Here is a 14,366-nt window from a genome sequence, read left to right as displayed (position 1 = left end):
TTATGATACACTAAAAAAAGGTTAATCGACAAAAACAAAGGTCAACGTCTCAGTCCTCGCGGATGTAAAAATAAAATAAAAGAAAGTGAGTCTACACTAGCATAAGCCGAGAGTGCGCAGCATAGTAAACCTGCGCATACACTTGCAGCGTAAACCGTGTGTAGAAGGAGGGAAAATAAGAAAGGGAGGGAAAATAAGAAGAGGGAGGGAAAGAGGATTGAGTTGGAAGCGAGCGAGTTGACCGAGTCGGCGAGTCGACCGAGTCGGCGAGTCGGAGAAGAAACAAGAAAATAAAAAGGGCACAGGCAGCGGGGAATTTCGGGGAAAAAAAAAACTTGGGCTTTTGGGTCGTGGAATTAGCAAAATGGTGAACTCGAAGGTTATTAGGCAGCCAAGCCAGTCCCCTTCTCTCCTCTCTTCTCCTTTACCTCTCTCTCCACCACCCTCCTTTCTCTCTCTTCTTTCTCTCTCCTCATCGCATTACCCTAAATTCTCCAACTCTCTCTCTTTCTCTTTCTTCCCTTTCTCTAACCCTAGCTCCTCCACCGCCTGTCTCTCTACCCGAACCAGACACCCACCGCATTCTTTTTATTTTTACTCTCCCCACCCCAATTCTCAATTCCCAATTCGTCATTCTCTATCTGCGTCTCTCTCTATTTCTCTATTCTCTCTGCTCTATACTTGGTTTGTTATTCTCTCGGGAGGTTTTCGATTGCTTTTGCTGCTGCGGCGGCTTCGGGTGGTGCACCGATTGGGTTCGATTCGCCAAGGTATTGGATCGGTCTATTGGTTGTGTTTTTGTTTATTTTGTTAGGTTTTTTTATGTGGGTATTTAGATTTCAATCTGTTGTGTGTGGGTTTTTGGGTGAGTGTTTGTTTGTGGTCTTCAGTTTGTTTCTGATGAACGATGAGTGTGTGCCATTGTCCTTGTCTTGATTATGTTCTAAATTGGTGTATTTTTTAGGTTTGGAGGTATGCAATTTTGGGGCTGGGTTGCTTTTAATTTCCTAAATTCGTGGACTTGATTTCGAATTGCTTCTAAATTCTGCTACTTTCTTTCAATTGTTGGTTGATTTGGGGTTTTCGTTGCAGCCCTTTATGGAATTAGTAGAGTTTTTGCAATATCCCACCTCTTTTTTTATTTTTGTTGGGTTGTGGGTTTTGTAATGCTCGTTCTATCGTGTTTGAATGTCATCGGTTTGATTGTTATTGTTTTTGTTAGTTATCTGTTAGCTACTAGGACTCTGGGTTTTCAGCTGCATACTGATCATCTAGCAATACCAATTTGTGTTGTTGTCAACCTGAGTTGCTTTCCCTTCCTAATTGGATGTCATGGCTTAATTCGCTGTTTGTTGTTGTTCTCACGGGTGTCATATTATGAGTGCTTAACACCCTTCTCCTACGTGCTGTTGTGTTACTGACAGCACACGATTTTCTTGTTCGGAATTAAACATGTTTCCTTTTTTCTGGGTAGGGCTTTTGGCTTCGCTGGAGTACCTTGTTGGCGTTGTATTTTTCTTATTTCATGTTTCGATAAGTAGTGGCATCGGAAGAACTGAGTTGTAGCAACATTATCTCATGGAAGACTTGGGCAATAATCATAGACTGGACAGTATAAGCAGTGCTGTAAGAAAGAAGAGAAGTCAAACGTTTCGTCGACCTCGACCTGATTCATTTACTGAACTCCATGATCATTCACCGTTGTCATCAACTACACCTTCGGATGATCAGAGCAAGGTCTCTAGTGATGAGAATGCAGGTTGTGATGCCAATTCAAAGAGAAAAGAATTAAGTCTTAATGAATGCATGGCCAGGGGGTCTTCTGCTGCAGGTAATGGCAAAAAATCTCACAAAAAGGATAGTAAGGGTGGAGGATGTAATTTGTTTTACAAGAATGAGACAGGACAAAATGGGAGCAATAACAAGCGTTCTGACGAAGGTTGCCTTGCCCCTGCTAATGGGAAGAGCTCAAGCTTAATGAAGGATGATTTGATATTGGAGTCAATAAGTGATGATGCATTTAATGGGAGAAATGGTGAAAGTCCAAGTACTGGGTTGTCAGGGTTAGATGGATGTGGAAATGAGAACAAGGTTAAAAAGGTTAAGCTCAAGGTTGGTGGTGTCACACGTACAATTCAGGCCAACTCTACATTGAATGGTACAACGGAGGGTGGGTCTTCTACAAAGACTGCTCGATTGTCAGATGTGTCTAGACCACGGCAGAAGCAAAATCTTCTGGTAATAACTATTGCTCTTCTTAGCTTGAATCAGGGACTCAGTATCTTCCCAATTATACGAAGAGGATTTTTAAGTTTTTGAGGTCTTGCATCATAGTATTTGAGATTTATGCATATGCATTTGTGTTATGGGCCCTTATTGTCTTTGTTAAAAATTTGAACTTTGAGTGTACTTATTAGAAAGAATGTTAATTTTGTGTTTAAAATTTGTGGTAATCAACTTGCTTGTTTGTTTGACCAGAGCAGATAGTCTACTAGTCACCAAGTGGATCATGTTAATTGGATAAATGGATATTTGGAATCTCCTTCTGTATGGAAATTTATCTTTTGCAATTATGTGGGCGTATGAGCATAATAAATGCATATGTTATGGTTAGTCTATTAAGATATTTTCATTAAACAAATTTTTCCATAACAGGGAAATTCGGACGATAATCATTCTCCTTTGGATAAGAAGCGAGGCTTAAAAGGAATTCCATGGAAGGATTTCTCAAGAAGTGGTGTTAGTCTTGGGAGAGATAATTATTCGATGGGCAGGACAGCGGGAAAGAGTACCTCTGGAAGGGAAGGCGATAGATCTGAATCAGTTCGGAAGAGCAAGCGAGTGCCTAAGAGGCGCGTCCTTGATGGAGATTTTGGAGATGAAGAAGAGGATGATGAGATTCGGTATCTGGAGAAACTGAAAATATCAAAGGTTGCTACAGTGTATAGAGATGATGATGATGAATCAAGCAGGAAGCACAGAAAACTTTCTGCAGTTTCCAACATTGATAATGCCGGTGCATCAAGGTTGGATAAAGACCTTAAAAGGAAGTCGAGAACTGATAGAGTATCTGGAGACACTGATTATGAGGAAGAACAAGATTCATTATCTGATGGGGAGCTTGAAGGTAAAAAGAAACAGAAGAAGGAAGCTGTTGATTCTTTGATGGATGGTAAGAAGGAAATGACTCTCACAACTCGTCAAAGGGCCCTTCAGTCAGGCAAAGATGCCGCCCCTGGTTCAAGCTTAATTGAGTTTCCTGACGGATTACCACCTGCACCATCTAGAAGTGAGCTTTTCCACCATGATTTCATGTACTTGAATTTTTTGTTACTGTAGTTAATTGTAATATTTACATGTTATTGTTTTGGTTGACCACAGAGCAAAAGGAAAAACTTACAGATGTGGAGCAGCAACTGAAGAAAGCTGAGGCTGCTCAGAGACGAAGAATGCAGGTTGAGAAGGCTGCTAGAGAATCAGAGGTATGCTTGTTATTTGCCTTACTTTCATCATGTCCATTAATTTCTTCTGAGTTAGAAGTGGAAATCAGACTTATTTATGTAGTTATTTCTTGTTATTGAATTATGTAGGCTGAGGCTATTAGAAAAATTCTCGGTCAAGATTCCAGCAGGAAGAAACGAGAAGACAAGATAAAGAAGCGACAAGAAGAAATTGCACAGGTATTGAAACCTATGAGATGATCTCCCTCCCTTCCTCTTTCTCTGTCTCTGTAACATGCTAGCAGTTCGGTCTTATCACTCGTTATTTTATGCAGGAGAGGGCTGCTAATGCGTTGACACTTCCACCAAACACCATTAGAACTGTGATGGGCCCTGCGGGTACTATAGTGACTTTCTCTAACGACATGGGTCTCCCTGGTTTATTTGACGCTAAACCCTGCAGGTAATTACTTTTCTTGCAAGTTTTAGGCAATCTCTATGCCTGTTTCCTGATAGGGTGTAACTTCTTGTGGCATGGAAATTCAGCTATCCTTCTCAGCGTGAGAATTGTGCGGGTCCATCGTGTACCAATCCATACAAGTATAGGGATTCTAAGTCAAAGCTTCCTCTTTGCAGTCTTAAGTGCTACAAGGCAATCCAGGAAAAGACGGCGGTAGAAAATGCATGCTAATGTCTGCAACAATCTTGTTCTAGCTTTGAAGTTGCATGCCGCAGGGTGAGGCAACATTCCATTCTTTTCAATAGCATCTTTCGGCGATGGCGGGGGATGCTGATGATTCTACACAGAGTAGTTGATAACTATTAAGTACATATTTAGGGGGTTTGTGGTATAACATTCTTAACTCAGAGTAGAGATTTTTATACAAGTACAGATTGTTTATCCGTTGCAATATAATATAATATAATCCCCTTCCATCTCAATGCTATTGCATTTGCACTCCCATTTGAGCAAAATTGCATTTAATGTTTTAATTGGTTAAAAATGCTTGTATTGTGTAAGCACTTTTTGGAGAAGAACAGTTTATGTGCTTCTTGGGAAGGACTTCAAGTATTTTTCCTTGGGTACTTGGACTTTTAATAAAAATATTTAGATGTTTATGATAAAAGCACCTGGAACATAAGTGCTTATGAGTAGAATCGATATCAACAAGCCCTCAAAATTGGTTAGACTAGTTGACGAGGACAATGCGTCCTGCACAGTGCATTTGTGTATCCCTAATTTGTAGTTATTGATTAAAGTGGTTTAATGTATCGCTTGTTAAAAAAATTAGGATCAATTTCAAAAATAAAATCTTACTCGTGTGCTTTTTTACCCGAGTTGTGTTTTCGTCCTTAAATTCCAAATAAAAATCCTACAAATTATGGGCTACATCTTAATGGGCCCATGGGCTTTAGGCTTGGAAGGAGGAGGCCCAATAAAGTTAAGAATCGGGTGGAAGATAATTACAGAGTGGAAAGGTGGTAAGGTGTTGCTTGCTCCAACGCTCCACTCTCCCTGAAGCCTGCCGCCGTGTGAGCTTCCTTCCTTTCTTTACTTTTTGCAGATAAGGCGCCAAACAATTCAACTTCGTCATTTCTTCCCCAACAATTTACACTCCGACCAACTCAGAAATGGCGCAGACCTGTGTTTCCACCTCCGCCTCTGCTCTCAGATTCAACTCCCTCGTCCTCGCTCCAAACCCTAGCTCTTCTCCCCAACCGAAGGCCCTCTCTCTCCCCTTCCAACGCCTTCCTTCAAGGTAATTTAGCTTCAAATTCACTCTCTGCATTTAAATTTTTTCTAGGTTGTTCATTTGTGATCGCAAGGTCACGGTTCGAGTCGTGAAAACAAAAGCAGGATAAGGTTGTGTACGACAGACGCTCCCCGACTCTCGCAAAGCGGGGAGCTTTTGCTTGGGGTAGTCCTTTTTTCATTAGTTAGTGAAATTTCATATATTTTTTTAATACTTTAATAGAACTATTTGGATTGGTTAAGATGAGAAATTTGATGTTTTATAATTTGGAAAATAGCGGAAAACCCAGAAAGCCAGGTAATTGGTGAGAAAATTGATGGGATAATCGAAAGCAATGTTATGTGTTCTTTTTGTGTGTTTCTAGACGTTTGGGAAACTTATTCAGCTTAAGCTAAACATATGGGATGCAGAGACTTTAAATTTCTGCTAAACCCAGTTCTGTAGATTTTGTATCTCTGCTTTGTTCATGGAAATTTGCTTAATTTGCTAAATGTGAATGCAACGTAAAGGAAAGATTTTATTTTATTTTTTCCCATTTAGCGGGGTCGGATAAAACCTTATGGTTATAATGGTTTGCAGGATGTTTAAAAATTTAGTTTGGAGCAGCAAAAAGAGTTCTCCAGTGAAAGCTATCTACTCTGGTGAATTTTGGACACCGGCGGAAAAGAATTCTCGTCAAGGAATTTGGTCCATAAGGTGGATTTAGTGTGCATGCATTATTAATATTTTCCCGGACAAGAAAGGTTGTGCATATCATTCATTTGTTTGTACGTCACTATGAATTTGATGTTGTAGGGAGGATGTGCAAGTTCCATCTTCACCATACTTCCCTGCGTATGCACAGGGACAGGGGCCACCCCCCATGGTGCAAGAACGCTTTCAAAGTGTTATTAGTCAGCTTTTCCAATATGTAAGGAGTAGCTATTTGTGTTTTTCTTCCTGTTTAATTTGGCGTGTTTTGCATCGGTAGTTAGTTTCTTTTAACAAATGCTTCTCTTGTTTACATGACTGTCAGAGAATAATACGTTGTGGGGGAGCAGTTGATGATGATATGGCAAACATAATTGTTGCTCAACTTCTTTACCTTGATGCTGTTGATCCTCAGAAGGTCTGTACTAATTTATTTCTGCTCTTTGCTTATCGTTGCTCTCTCGCTCTCTCTCGCATGTTTCTTGCAGTGATTTTTGGAATTGAATGGATTTTTTCAATTGATTGATCAGTTAGTCTCTTCTGATTTCTGAACAGGATATTGTGATGTATGTAAATTCACCAGGAGGATCTGTTACTGCTGGTACAATCTATCTTACAAAATTGTCTTGCTATGTTTACAGTTTTTTGTTCATAAGGCAATTGTTATATGTTACTTGAATAACTAGCTCTTTATCTACCTAGGTATGGCCGTTTTTGACACAATGAGGCATATCCGACCTGACGTCTCCACAGTATGTGTTGGACTTGCTGCTAGGTACCTGCCTCTATCATAGACTCTTCTCTTCCCCAGTTACTACTAATGAGTCTTCCAGTGTTCTGTATGTGTCTAGTGTTAGCTTATATGGATACAAATAGTAGCTTTGGGAATGAAATTTATTCTAAACACAATTTTTTATGCTGCTTCACAGATACTCTTGACTTGATTTGCTTAATCTTTTTTCGTTCGATTCCTCCATTTTATTGTCTTTCTGAGTGATGCTGCTGGCTATTACTGTACTGTTTTCTCCCATTTTATTTAAAAAGTAAAAGTTTAAGGTATTCTTCTCGTTGTATGAGTGGAGATGCTGATGCAGATTTAAGCTTTAGTTTGTGAACGATTACATTTGTTTAAAGCTTATTCGTATGTAACTTCTTATATAAGCTAGTTCTTCAGAATTTCAGCTGTTTATTGATGGCAAGATTTCTTACTTCGTGGTTGTTGCTAATGTTAGCAACCGAAACAGAATGTCTGTTGCCACTGACCAGTAATTGATATATGTATTTGCTTTTTCATAAACAGTATGGGAGCTTTCCTGCTTAGCGCCGGTACCAAAGGTAGCAATTCCTGTAGACCTGTGGTTTGTATAATTTGTGGTTTTGTGTCCTAAAGTGTGCTAAGTACTTTTCATATTTGCTGCATTAATTAACTGAAGGAAAAAGGTACAGCTTGCCAAATTCGAGGATAATGATCCATCAGCCTCTTGGTGGAGCTCAAGGTGGGCAAACCGACATCGATATTCAGGTATGTTATTTGTTTCCAGTTGTGAAACCTATCTGTGTCAACCGAAAGCCAAAAAGGATTAACCTATCTCCTTATATAGTGGGACCTCAAGTTACTTTAGCAATCGCATCTTGCTCAATCTTTTATTGCTGGTCATCATGCCTGTCTATTTTGGTACTTCAACCTTTATATGTTAAAGTAGAACTCTCGATGTCTTGAAAATTTAACCTGCCATTAAGATTAGATTTTGAAGATTTGTAGAAGGCTTTGGTCTGCTATTTTCTTGGTTGGCGTGTCTTGTTTTTAACCCGTCATCAAATCTTTAAGCAGTTGTCATTCTATGCAGGCAAATGAGATGCTACATCATAAGGCAAACTTGAATGGTTATCTCGCCTACCACACTGGTCAAAGTCTTGAAAAGATCAACCAAGACACGGATCGCGATTTCTTCATGAGTGCGAAGGAAGCCCAAGAATACGGGCTTATAGATGGCGTTATATCGAATCCACTCAAAGCTTTCCAACCTTTGGCAGCCCCAACTGCGATTGAAGATGAATCTGCTGAGCAGACGGTTATAGACAGTTAGAGGTGAATCTAGTGTCCGAACCTTACGGTTTGTTGCAAGTAACGACCTTTATATGTTGTAGAGTTGTATGGTGAGGAGAGGGATATATTTACGGGGTTAACTTTTAATGCTGGATGGCGTTAATATCCGTCAACCAGTGTAGAGAAACGCTAGTTTTGTTGTTGGTTTCCTCTGAAATAATACTTGAATCATGAAAGAATATAAATTTCTCTTGGTATCCTTAAGCATCCTCTTCTGATATGAAATAAAGAAGGGATACAAAACCCTCTGGCATTGTCAATCAGTAGTTTCCTTGTTACACCTCTCTCCCCTGAATTTTTTGTTCAATGGTATGACCGGTTGCACTGTCAGACCCGCTTGCCAATAAATGATCCCCTACAACTAGATACATTGTTCTAAGAGAGGGAAGGGGGATTCTCTCCGGATCCACTTTGTGGGGATCCTAAGAATTTTCACATTCTAACTGTTTATCGTTCATTGTGCGACTAGTTTTGGTTAGATACTATTTGTGTTTAAGTTTAAAAAAAAAAAAAGTCAAATGATTTCTGATCGCACGATACATGATGAATGACTAAGATATGGGGATCCTAAAGTGGATTCGGATGGGATCCAATTCCCTAAAAGAGAACACTCGCCTAGCGCTATATAGGCCCCGCCTATACGCTAGACGGCTGGTTATCATTCCGATTAATTCTTAAGCCTTTTAAAATTAAGAGATGGTGCCTAAATCAGTCTAGGTGGCGACTCTCACTTAGGCATAAAATAAATAACTTTTATTTTGCATTTTATTTTTTAAATAAATTGTAAGAAACTTGTTTAATACTTGGATTCACACTCAGTACATGCTTGTTCCTTTTCAATTGTTCTAATACTTTATAATCTATATGTCATTCTATTTTGCAATTTATATATTATAATTATATATTTTTTTAAGTATAAGTAGACATTTATTTATATGTTATACAATAAATTTAGGGTAAATCTCAGTTTATTACCCTAAAGTTTTGTGGTTTTTAACATTTGGAACATGAAAATTTTTTCATCTCAGAGTCGTACTTAAGAGTAATTCCACCTCTAAAAAAATGTGACAGCACCCAGCCTATTTAATCCACTCAGTGAACAGTGATAGACCACAATGAACGTAATAGGCCAAATGCATCTCCACTCCTAAAACTAAATAGCCTAGTCAATTTTATTAAAATATTATTAATTTTTATTATAAAATAATAATTTGATTTTTAATTTCTGGCATGATCCATTTTTCTTCTTCTTCCCACTTTTCTCAAAATGGTCTCTTTGGACTCCCTTCTTCTTTTTCTTCCCTGATTTTCCAACTGTGTGGTCAAGCACAGTTTCACCACTTTTTCTTCCCTTCTTCTTTATATTCTCTTCAAATCGCCAAGACCTATGTGAGATCAGCCAAGTTCGTCTCGACCCAAATTCAAAGACAAGGGGAAGATTGAAGCTTTCTAGAGGCGGAAAGAGATAAAGATAGACAGGGAGGGTTTTGGATATGGAAGCTCGAGTTGGGGTGGTGGTGAAAGGAAAGTAGAGAGCATCGAATTCAGCTCAGGGAGGCGTGGCGGTATCGCCTGGCGTCATGTAGGTCTGGCAAGGGCTCAACACATTCTGAGCCGGCCTAGAGACCAGCTTAGGCTAGGTGCCAGCCTATCTGCTTGACTGGAGTGGATTGGCTGGGTGCCGGGCCAATAATTCGGATGGGTGCCGGCCTAAAGGTTCGTTGGTGGAATTTCTCTAAAGTGTTAATTTTAGGATAATCCCATACATCCGTTAGTCTGACTGTTAAGTCTCCCGTTAAGGGTAGTAAACTGAGATTTACCCATAAATTTAATTAAAATTGAAAAAAAAAACGTCTAGGCCCCCTCCCTGCCTAGACGCCTAGGCGCTTGGTTCCTGTCTGCTACCCGACTGGCGCCTAGCATCTTTTAGAACCTTGTCAATGTAAGAGTTGCACTCCTTTGTGTGTGGGTTTAATAGTATATCTAGTACTGATGTTAGGCACGAGAATTTCTCTCCTTTAACGGTGGTGGTGAACTTGTTTAAACCTGTTAACGCTGGTAACTTAGAGTGGTAGAAAAGGATAATGATTGATGATTGGAATCTTCAAAAGCTTGAATGACTTGTACGGCACGTGACTTGCACGCGTGGTCCAGAGATGGCTACTTGTTATAGTTTGATGTTTGGCTTTTTGTAAAGGAATCTGCAACCATAAAACACCAAAAAAAACAAATAAAACGTAGACTTTGTGGGTTGCACAGATTCCAGTACCTAATCCTTATTTTATTAAAAAAATTAAAGAAAATAGCAAAGAAACAAACAAACAAACATCTCTCCCTCCGTCGCTCCCTCCACCAAATCAACCGAATCCGAATGGATTTTTTTTGTAAGAATTTCAGAAATTTGTAAATTATGTTCGTTTATTGTATATCGTGTGTTAGAAATTATTTTAAATATATTTTTTTAAAATTAAACACAAATAGTACTTGACAAAATTAATCGCACGATGTACGATAAATGGACACGATTCACTAATCCTCAAGATCCTTGCCAAAAGAATATGAAGAGGATCCTATTGGAAAGCAACCATCCACAAGGCTAAAACTCTCTGGAAAGCAGGACGGAGGACGTCTCTTCCACCGAACCAAAACCACTCAAGAAAAAGAGAACACTCACTAACAACACCACATCTCCAAAAGATGTGTGATGAGCACACGTGCACCTCGTGCCATCTTTAATTAACTTATAGATAGCACCTCTCAAAGTGTGGCGAGAGAAATTTAACTGTATTGACGTGATTACGTATTGTTGTGTGTTTTGATTTTTTTGCTCGATAGTGTGCAATTGACTTAGATATCGTCATTGATGCATTCCAAGTGCTTGCTAAAATGACGGTTCCCAAGCTGATTAAGTAGCGTCACGTGTTTTGATTTTTAAGAATGTGTTTCGATTCTTTTACATGCGAATGTGTAATCAAGTAAGATATTGACATTGTGGCATTCCAAGTGCATATCATGGACGCGGTTCTCTAGCCAATCAACATGTGCATGCGTTTCGATTTTTACCCATAACAATACGTAATTGACTAAAATATCATCGCTGCTAATTTCATTCCAGATGCATACAAATTCTTTTCGACCATGTGTATGTATGTATTAGAAGGACAGTGTTGAAGTGACTTAAACCTACCCCCACTCGATCATTAACTTTTTTCTCACGAGTGTGATGACAAAGTGATCCAACTTTTCTCATTTTGTGAACCCAAATATTAGAAAAAAAAAATTGTAAAAGATGCTAACAAAAAACAAGTGGTAGTGGGTTGTGTGGGATGAACAAGAACAAGAAGATGACATATATTATTGACAATACATATATTTTAGGTACATAGTTCTAAAAACACTAAAAAACAAACGTTTTAATTTTCACATGGATCAAGAAGGGACAGAGGGAATCCTTTCAATTCCAAAGGAAAGATTGTTAGTCCTCCCCATGAAGCTTGGGAAGGATGAAAATGTTGGCAGCTCTTCAAGCTCATCAAAAAAGTCATTGTTTTCTTCTGATAATTTGGGTGTTGAGAAGCTCATCAGCTGAGAATATGATAGTGACAGTGGCTCTTGCTCTTCATCCAACAAGAACCCAAAACTCGTGTCGTGAGCCGTAAAAATGTGTTCGTCTTGGGAAGATCTGATTGGGGATTCGATGTAGTGGAAGTGTTCTTCCAATTTCCCATGTTCTTGTTCTTGATCTTGTTTTTTATCCTGATCTTGCTTTTGATCTTGTTCTTGTTCTTGTTCTTGATCATCTTCTTGTTCTTGCTCTTGCTCTTGCTTCTGATCATCTTCTTGTTCTTGTTGGGTGGTGGAGATCACATTCACATCAGGAGGACCTGGATGATTGTGGCTGGAAGTGTAGGTAATTATGAGAACTGAAGCATCAGTTTTGCTTCTTTCCACTTGTTTTTTCGCCGAGCAACCTTTCGATGTACTGCAACGGTAGTATCCCCTGCATCATCGAGTGGTTGCTCGGTCAGTCACGGTGCAAACCACTCGTATCAACAAAAATACCAACAAAACTGAAACATATTGTGAAATCCCACCATATACTAACCAAAGTTTCCAAATTTTGTTGATACATGATCATAGATGACAACATGCATGAGTACAAATAATCAAGGTAGTGATTTTCCCCTTGTGCACTTCTCCCTTGTAAAAGTTCATGAAAATGGGTGTGAAAATTCACTTTTTGTATGAGGACTTCCTAATTTGATTAGAGGAGATTGACAATTAATATGTCAGACCATTGAGTGATTGATCATGAGAAAAGAGAAAAATATAAAACCTTGGATAAGGAGATCCTTTGATGGGTTTTTGGCCATACTTCCTCCATGACCAAAGATCGGAAGGCGGCCCTTCGTTCTTTAGCTTCCCAACATTAGCTCCTATCTTCACTGTCACAACAGTCTTCTCATGAGCCACCTTCCTACAACAATACAAGAACATGTATATGTTAAAAATAAAAATAACAAAAATACTTATACAAGTTTATGATCAAATTTAAAAGGCAGTGATTTTCACGCTCCCAGTTACTCCTTCTGCACTCCTCCCTTTGTTTCGGTACATCGTTTTTTGTTTGGTTTAGATAGATATGTACCTACCTTCTTTTGGATGGCTGATTTTCTGGCCTGAGATTTTTTGAAACATCTGAGTCTGGTTCTGGAGAAAGGGTTTCATCCATGCTCCTCCTCCTTGGTGATGCTCTATCTTCTTTTTTCCTTTTCTTCTTTTTTCTGGGGACGGAGGAAAGGAAGCTGCAGAAGCAAATGACACTAAAAAGAAGGAAGAAATGGATCGAGATGAGACAGAAGAGTTGTCCAATTGATTAAGAGAGAGAAACAGAAGAGATAGAGAGAGAGAGAGAGAGAGAGAGAGGAAAGGGAAAGCAAACGAGGAGGATAAGCTAAGAGATGACAGAAACCCCTCCAAGTTGCTTTCTCTCTTTCTTTTCACTCATTTAATATAAATTTATGAACAATTACTATATGCACTGCACATATAACCACCTCCACCTTCCTCCCTCTCTTTCTCTCTATTAGCATATAGCCCCACCCCACCACATATCCAGTATTATTGCCCCACTAATTAGACTAGAGCCATGCAAAGGGATATTTTCCATGGACAACATTAACATGTTGGCCCCATACACCTTTTAATGCAGCCTTATAGAAATACAGTGGATGAATTACGAAAATTATATGTAACAAGCAAATCTAATATCCACTATCTACGGAATATTCAAAGATGTGTGATAGGTTAGTTGATAATAAATATGTTTGCTTAAACGAAGTTCTAATTTTTCTCTCCCAAATTAGTGTAATTTGTAAAACATATTGGCCAAACAAATTGGGAAATTGTGGAGTCAGTTATACGTAACCATTTTTAAGTGGAGGTATTGGTATTACGCCCCCTCCCCCTCTATTATACTCTTTTATTAGCGATCGACCATTGATATTATTTCGTTTCAAAGAGTTGAGAGGCATGAAAAATTAGGTGTGCATTTTCTAATTTTGTTTTAGATATCGAGGAAAAATCTCTGCACACTCAAGCAACCCAAATTAAGTTAATGTAAACTAGAGAGGACGAAAGATGAACCAAGTTGAAAACGCAAAATTCTTTACTTGGCTACAAATCCAATCCATCCAAACAAGTTGAAACAACATATTGCATTCCGAGTGCAACAATCAATTTCCACGTTTTGCACACAAAAGTTGAAAAATATGTGCTATACACCAGGAGATTATCAAGACAACACATTAAGACATGCACTACCAAAAGAGAGGTGAATAAAAATTATACAAGTTGACTAGTCTGCAAATTAAGACATATTAGACATGCACTACCAAAAGAGAACTAGTCTGCGAACTTACAAAAATAACGAATAGTCGCCATCAAATGATTCATAACATAGATAAATAAGCCTAGTCTAAACGAGGGAGCAAAAGTTCACATACTTGTAATTGCACCGGAAAGTTTACCATTGTCGCTCAAATTAGCTACTGTTCTCCCTGATTTTAATCATGTTCTTATGAGAATCATTCTTGCTTGAAATTTTTCTCTTCTTAGAGGTACAAGAGATTTGCTTATGTCTCCCAACTACAAAACAGTCTCCATCAAGAAGGCAAATGCTCCCCACACAAAGCATTGCCTCAAAGCATTGGGGCAGACTATAAATTTCAGTATTTTTGTCCCATTTTTGCACAGAATTATCAATCCAAAGAATCCCATTAATGTAGTCGGTCACCACAAGAACCCTTTCACCATTCTTTGAAAACACCAAAGGTTTGCAATACACATTTCACCAAAGGCCTGTTCTTTGTTTGA

At 38.8% G+C, this 14,366-nt stretch overlaps 3 protein-coding genes across 4 annotated transcripts; 2 read left to right on the top strand and 1 right to left on the bottom strand.

Moving 5' to 3' along the window:
• The first annotated feature begins 232 nt into the window (after positions 1-232).
• On the top strand, positions 233-4,376 carry LOC137742541 (uncharacterized). 2 transcript variants are annotated; one of them, XM_068482438.1, is made up of 7 exons: positions 233-770; positions 1,475-2,238; positions 2,656-3,289; positions 3,382-3,482; positions 3,591-3,680; positions 3,776-3,903; positions 3,987-4,376. In XM_068482438.1, the coding sequence occupies exons 2-7, from the start codon at positions 1,579-1,581 to the stop codon at positions 4,129-4,131; spliced, it is 1,758 nt and encodes a 585-aa protein (XP_068338539.1). In that variant the 5' UTR covers positions 233-770; positions 1,475-1,578; the 3' UTR covers positions 4,132-4,376. The 2 variants fall into 2 exon arrangements, with proteins under 2 accessions (XP_068338539.1, XP_068338540.1); XM_068482439.1 differs by having other exon boundaries at positions 4,077-4,370.
• A 532-nt stretch (positions 4,377-4,908) lies between these two features.
• LOC137742667 (ATP-dependent Clp protease proteolytic subunit 5, chloroplastic-like) lies at positions 4,909-8,251 on the top strand. The gene is made up of 9 exons (XM_068482591.1): positions 4,909-5,200; positions 5,774-5,890; positions 5,990-6,104; positions 6,210-6,302; positions 6,440-6,485; positions 6,587-6,659; positions 7,185-7,219; positions 7,318-7,406; positions 7,732-8,251. The coding sequence occupies exons 1-9, from the start codon at positions 5,073-5,075 to the stop codon at positions 7,969-7,971; spliced, it is 936 nt and encodes a 311-aa protein (XP_068338692.1). The 5' UTR covers positions 4,909-5,072; the 3' UTR covers positions 7,972-8,251.
• Positions 8,252-11,318: 3,067 nt separating this feature from the next.
• On the bottom strand, positions 11,319-13,025 carry LOC137742591 (probable WRKY transcription factor 35). The gene is made up of 3 exons (XM_068482500.1): positions 12,644-13,025; positions 12,328-12,468; positions 11,319-11,991 (listed from the first exon to the last, which is right to left on the bottom strand). Exons 1-3 carry the CDS (start codon positions 12,721-12,723, stop codon positions 11,421-11,423), a joined length of 792 nt encoding a protein of 263 aa, XP_068338601.1. The 5' UTR covers positions 12,724-13,025; the 3' UTR covers positions 11,319-11,420.
• Positions 13,026-14,366: the final 1,341 nt, after the last annotated feature.

The sequence above is a fragment of the Pyrus communis genome, chromosome 8, assembly GCF_963583255.1.
Source record: "Pyrus communis chromosome 8, drPyrComm1.1, whole genome shotgun sequence".
In the NCBI taxonomy this organism is placed as follows: domain Eukaryota; kingdom Viridiplantae; phylum Streptophyta; class Magnoliopsida; order Rosales; family Rosaceae; genus Pyrus; species Pyrus communis.
The sequence above is the reverse complement of the archived record's forward strand: the minus strand, read 5'-3'. Positions and strand labels throughout refer to the sequence as shown.

Bases quoted from the DNA above. Each gene is read 5' to 3' on its own strand.
- LOC137742541 (XM_068482438.1), top strand. From the start codon at position 1,579: ATGGAAGACTTGGGCAATAATCATAGACTGGACAGTATAAGCAGTGCT. The intron at 3,290-3,381 runs GTGAGCTTTTCC...GGTTGACCACAG, and splicing joins ACCACCTGCACCATCTAGAA to AGCAAAAGGAAAAACTTACA. The intron at 3,681-3,775 runs GTATTGAAACCT...TATTTTATGCAG, and splicing joins GACAAGAAGAAATTGCACAG to GAGAGGGCTGCTAATGCGTT.
- LOC137742667 (XM_068482591.1), top strand. From the start codon at position 5,073: ATGGCGCAGACCTGTGTTTCCACCTCCGCCTCTGCTCTCAGATTCAAC. The intron at 6,105-6,209 runs GTAAGGAGTAGC...CATGACTGTCAG, and splicing joins TTAGTCAGCTTTTCCAATAT to AGAATAATACGTTGTGGGGG. The intron at 6,303-6,439 runs GTCTGTACTAAT...ATTTCTGAACAG, and splicing joins ATGCTGTTGATCCTCAGAAG to GATATTGTGATGTATGTAAA.
- LOC137742591 (XM_068482500.1), bottom strand. From the start codon at position 12,723: ATGGATGAAACCCTTTCTCCAGAACCAGACTCAGATGTTTCAAAAAAT. The intron at 12,469-12,643 runs GTAGGTACATAT...GTATTGTTGTAG, and splicing joins AATCAGCCATCCAAAAGAAG to GAAGGTGGCTCATGAGAAGA. The intron at 11,992-12,327 runs GTTTTATATTTT...TCGATGATGCAG, and splicing joins AAAGGATCTCCTTATCCAAG to GGGATACTACCGTTGCAGTA.